The sequence below is a fragment of the Ursus americanus genome, chromosome 5 (assembly GCF_024610735.1).
Source record: "Ursus americanus isolate L20-20 chromosome 5, mUrsAme1.1.p, whole genome shotgun sequence".
NCBI lineage: Eukaryota > Metazoa > Chordata > Mammalia > Carnivora > Ursidae > Ursus > Ursus americanus.
In genome coordinates, this window is record NC_142131.1 from 4,687,952 (window position 1) to 4,693,951 (window position 6,000).

The 6,000-nt window shown below is 37.5% G+C and overlaps 1 protein-coding gene across 2 annotated transcripts in view; it reads left to right on the forward strand.

Moving 5' to 3' along the window:
* Positions 1 to 5,114, forward strand: part of FBXL17 (F-box and leucine rich repeat protein 17) — a 484,579-nt gene extending 479,465 nt beyond the window's left edge. For both annotated transcript variants that reach the window (XM_045808274.2, XM_087861936.1), the window contains one exon: positions 2,158 to 5,114. In XM_045808274.2, the coding sequence (XP_045664230.1) occupies positions 2,158 to 2,298 (141 nt within the window). In that variant the 3' untranslated portion in view covers positions 2,299 to 5,114. The remainder of the gene's footprint in view (positions 1 to 2,157) is intronic.
* The last annotated feature ends 886 nt before the right edge of the window (positions 5,115 to 6,000 follow it).

The window sequence follows — 6,000 nt, forward strand, 5'->3', positions numbered from 1 at the left end:
AAGTAAAGAGATGATTGCAATATTAGAGTGCTTAAGTAAAAGAAAAACCATGCAGGGTGCCCACCACAGGTGCACAGGGAAGGGGGTACCTAACCCAGCCTCTCTGGGAGATAGGCTTGCTTAGGGAAGACTTCCTGAAGGAGGGAATTTCTGAGCCAAATAGGAATTCCTTGGGGAATCATTGATCTTTGTGATTAGTATGTTGAGTGTATGGCTTTGCCTTGCTTTGAGTTTCTGTTTTTTATTTGTCATTTGGTATTTATTTTATCATTCATTCACTAATCACTAGGCCTGACTTAGGGATACAAAAACGATCCCGGCTCTTATGGGTTGTACATTGGAGCAGGAGAAGTAGATATTAAATGAAGCAATTATGAACTAACTTTATAAGTGTTTTGAAGGCAAAGTGGACAATGTTAAAAGAATAAATAACCTGGAAACCTTACCTAGCTTAGGGAGGGGAGCAAGGATAGGGCAGTGATCAAAGTTTCCTGGGGAAATGACACTGATGCTAAGAACTGAAAAATGATTAGCAAGTAGGCATAAGGAAGGGGTTTTTAGGGGAAACTGGGTTAAAAAGTATTCCAGGAAAGAGAATAGCATGTGCAAAGACCCTGAGGTCAGAAGAAACTTGGACAGTTTGATGATCTGAAATTAAGTCAAGTGACTGGAATATCAAAAATTCTAGAGAGGTAGACAGGGCTAGATGGTGCCTGACCTTCTCAGTGTTTTGTTCTAAGCTGCCTCAATTCAAGCAAGACTTAGAGCATAAATTTAAATTAAAAAATTAAAAATACTGCATAAAAATCCTCTTAGGGCCATCAGTTCATATTCTCAACTCTAATTTGTTTATCAGTTTTTCCTTTTTATTTAAAATTATTTTCTTCTTGTTTTTGAAAACAATGTTGTACACTGTATCTGTATCACAAAAAAGAACTACATGGTTTGATTGAATTTGGAATGAAAGTTGATTTAAATACAAGCAAGTCTTGAATAGAGTGGTATTCTGACAGATTAAGTATCATCAATGCAATGTTGGAATATCAATTCTCAATTTAAAAAAAAAGATAATATATAACATAGTTTTCCAAATCACTCAGGAAACATCATGTTATTTCAGAAAAGTGCAGATGACTGAATGTCATGGTCATCATACTTCTAAGCAGGCTTTCAAAGCAAACAGCAAGGGTTTGATGTTGTTTTAGGTTTTTCCTGGTGGTCCTGATCTTTTTCGATAATGGACAGACATGAAGAGGGAGCACAAAATTGTGTATTATAAGCACCTTCTTTTAGACCAGCTTACTCAGTATAAATGAAATATTGATGTATTTGAAAATGCCCAAGTGTTCGATAAAGGTTTTAAATAAAACTACCTAAAAGTTGTGGTTCTTAGGTTAATCATTTATTTATCTAAAGGATGAAGGAAGCTGTCTTCTTCTGTGATATGAACTGCAATCAGCTTAAAAATAATTGACAAATTAATCCCTTCACAGCACAGCAATTGTAAAGGTGTTAGTTTTAATTAGGACTGTCTGATTGCCTTGTCTAATCAAGAATCAAGGTGGTATCTTTGATGGTTAAGGTCTGTCGGGGCCATCCCTGACCTGCCAGCCATGTATGTTTTAATTATTGATTCCTCACATTTCAGCCCTTTTCACAAAGGGACTTAAAGTTTGCAATACCTTAACATTTAAAGGAAAGAAAAATAAACATTTTCCCCAACACTTCTATCTGGAATCCTGTGGATCTTCTCTACCAATCTACAGTTTTGTCCTGAAAAAGCTGTCAGGTCGATGATGAAGTCAGAGGTACATAAGAATGCTATCTTACTGCTTGCCTCTCCTCCCAAGCTTGCACTAGCTTTTCAATGGGCATTGTTAAGATCTCAGTAAGTCACTATCATTCATGCTTCTAGAAAACACATTTGATTTCTTGATATCGTATGTCTTCTTTAAAAATCCCCAAGGGTGAATGCCAGTACGTAGGACATCAGGAAGATCAGACAAAAGGAACACGTATCTTGTAAAATGCTTTCTCGGGCTGCTGAGAAGGAATGACGTGAGGGTTCCTGGTGCCACCATTAGCACACCAGAGAACATGGGCAGCAGGTGGTTTCAGCGGTCCCTGTGTGTGACGGCGGCTCTTCTGTGGTTGCAGGTCAATGAAGTGACAGTGGAGCAGCTGGTGCAGCAGTACCCCCACATCACCTTCAGCACCGTGTTGCAGGACTGCAAGAGGACCTTGGAGAGAGCCTATCAGATGGGCTGGACCCCCAATATGTCTGCCGCCTCCTCCTAACACCCCTGCTCGTGCGTACGTCCACTCGGATCATTCGGCAGGTGGAGAGGAATTGGAGATCTGGGATGAGTGATCCCTTGGAAAGGTTTTAACTGTTCCATGTCTACGGGTGTACCCCAGTGTGTATATTTGTGTCTTGTTTGCATACTGCATAGCATAAGCGCAACTGCTATTTGTTCCCAGGTGAGCTGGGGGTTTTTTTTTCCTTAAAAATTAAAGATTTCGAAAGCCACAGACCCCTTAGTTTTTAAGTTCAAAAGCTTATTTCTCTAAAGAAAAAAAATTTTTTACTGTAAAACCAAAAATCTTTGGTCTTTTATTTTGAGCTTCTAATTACTGCCTCTTGAAGATGCCGCAACATGAAGGCATGTGCCTTCTCTTTTGATGGGATAGAATTGTGCGCTTCTCCTGATGATGACCAGACCAGAAGTGATGTTGCACTAATTAGAAACCAGGAAACCAGTACTTTGCAAAATTTCAGGCACATACACACACATATGTTCTCACACCCCCTCGTATACGTGGACACGTGCATGTGTACCCAAACTCCAGGGCAGTTTCTTTCTAGATCGTTTCCTGACAGAGGGGCCTTCCTCAGGTCACTGAGGGAACATGTCATCCACTGTGGCTCTGCCTCAGTACATCCACAGGGGGCTGACTTGAGATCTCTAGGTGAGGTAGGAACTAGAGAAAACAAAGCCTTCTCTGACGTTTTTCTATGGAGGCAACAATCTGAAGTCCCCTGGCCACAGCTCACAAAAGTTAATTATTCATTATTCTGCAAATGTGTTCTGTTGAGTCCTGAGTATTTTAGTTAAGTTTTATGTTAACATTGTATTAGCTTTTATTTCATGGATAGTAACTGGTCCGGGTATATTTTAATGATATTTGGAGCTAACCTTAGCATTATCCACATTAAAGGCACCAGTGTAATTAATAGTGTGCAGTTATTTAAAACAAAACAAAACAAACCTACAGATCATTTAATTATTTTTGTTAATTTTGGTAATTATGAAAGTATATTCCTGAGATTTGGAGGTAGTCACGTGAATAGAAGATTAATGAGTGAGATATAAGTAGACAATCTTTCTATTAATTTCTTCTTCTTCTTCTTCTTCTTCTTCTTCTTCTTCTTCTTCTTCTTCTTCTTTTTTTTTGCTTTGCTTTGGGCTTTAGAACAGGTTTTTTGGATATATGCATGTTATTTTTGAATAGTTCTTGTGCTACTACAAAGATCTATTGCTGGTAAATGTATGAGTTAAGAGGCAAAACTAGAAAATCTTTTCATTAAGATTCTGTTTACACTCGTCAGAAATAAGCATTTTTTTGTTTAAAGATTGCCAGCTTTCAGTTAAGACAATATCTATCAGTAAATGAATATATGTTTTGATTTCACACATCTTCACAATTAATTCATAGTAGGGACTCAGGCTCAAGTAAACTTTCCTGTGTCTAGATTTATAATCAAGACAGCAGGGAGCCTTTTTAAGCTAAAGAGTGATTATCTTTCACAGTAGAGCTAGATACAAAACCCCGCCTTGTGAGTTTGCTATTTATTCTTCCCCAACATGGACGTAATTGTTTTTTTGGTCTTTAACAGATATACTAAGGTTTGAGTTTCACTTTCAGTAAGTCCCAAAATGACTAAAATGATACTAGCTGTAAGAAACAAAATATAGCTTTACATTCAAATACCATTCACTTATTTATAATGATTCCTCTTTTGTAAACACGGTTTCCTTTGATTATGTCAACATGTTTCTGATGTGGCATGTTTTTTTGCTTTTAATCCCAATCAGTTAAGAAAATCTAGTTAGTAAGTACCAAGGGTATTTTTTCCATCACTAAATAGGTTACTAATTTAATTTGAAAGGGATAAAATTTGTGTAAGAAAAAAAACCTGTTTATTATTAATAAAAAAGTTCTTGCACATCAAGTGGTATTGTTTTCATATTCATTTCCCCACCACTGAAAAATATTTTAATTCACAATATTTTAACTGGTTTTTAATCCAAAACTAATTTATAAGACACTATGTATAGTAATAGTAGCTTGAGTGAATAAGCAAAAGTTTAATTTTTATATATGTCACACTATATTTTAAATAGTTAAAAAAGACAAAAGAAGGGAGAGCCATTGATGATACAGATGGTGCCATTTCAGTTCAAAGTTGTAATAATCTTTAAAGTGTTACAGTTCGGTTATCAAACGGTTTCAGAAGTGTATAATTGATTTTTTTTAATGTTGCATTGTTTGAATCTAAAATACAGCACTATAACATGCTTTAGCTTGGGGGGTGGGGTGGGGTGGGCGACTTGCACTTATTCTTTAAGATGTTGACTAATCCAGAAAGCCTGATGCAACATAACCTGGAAAACTGCTTCGGTATATTTGTAGAAATCTGTAGAAATATCATATCCAGCCTCAAAGCATTAATCTCAAAAAAACAACCAGGAAAAAAAAAAAAAAAAGCATCACCTTGAGTGATCCTGTGATGGTTGTTGAATGTGTTCTCATTAGATGCTTTGAAATGAGGCTTACAATGATTTCTGGGCAATATAGAGTTTCTTGTTTTGCTTAGAATGTCATAAATATATGTGAACACGTTTAATGCAGGGCTTTTTATCCTCTCCAAAATGTCAACAGTATTTTCAGAATAAAGACTATGAAATATATTGCTGTAGTGAAAAATTCTGGTCCTTTGTCTTTAATGTCTTTTTGAGTGGATAAGGAAATTCACCCAGTTTGTAGTTTCTATATTTCCGTGAATCTTTTGACCTTGCAATGGGTTGCAATAAAAGAGAAACAAAACACTGCGTCTTTTGTTTTATTTTAAAGACAACAAATGGCCTCCCTGATGCTGGTTGGGTGTGATGCACGCAGTCGTCCGTGTCCTTGTGTGTTTCACTACTGACTATGTAAGTCGGACTAACCAGAATAATAAACAAGCCTGGGTTTAGGAGGTTCTAATTTGGCCAGTGATTACTGAGATTAGATTAAAACCTTAAGCAAGTGGTTTGTTTAAAATCCCATTCCCTAGGGGCGCCTGGGTGGCTCAGTCGTTATGCGTCTGCCTTGGGCTCAGGGTGTGATCCCGGCGTTCCCGGATCGAGCCCCACGTCAGGCTTCTCCACTAGGAGCCTGCTTCTTCCTCTCCCACTCCCCCTGCTTGTGTTCCCTCTCTCACTGGCTGTCTCTCTCTGTCTAATAAATAAATAAGTAAATCTTTAAAAAAATAAAATAAAATCCCGTTCCCTAAAGACTCATTCATTTGCTTAGCCATTTATTCAACTTTTCAAAAACAAATATATACATGTATTGAGAAAAAAATATGTACCAGGCACTGGCCATTTAGTGATAAATAAAACTCATCGCCATCCTCAGGTTTCTCCTAGCCTAGAAAAGAGACATTCTTGAAAACTAGCAATAGCAGTGCAGTACAATAGGTGTAATAATGGGTGTAATTAGAACACATAAGATACAGTAGCAGCTTTGGGAAGGAAGAGCTTCACAGAAGAGGTACTTTTAATGAGGGTTGAAGGAGTAGCAGGAATTTACCAAACTTACTGTGGGGAGGGAAGAGAGAGCAACCTGGAAGATGGAAAAATATGTGCAAAGGCCTGAGGGAATGAGACAGCAAGGCAAGTTCAGGGTGTTTGAGGTAACCAAGTCAAGCAGACGAGTATGTGTTCTGTAGGCGCA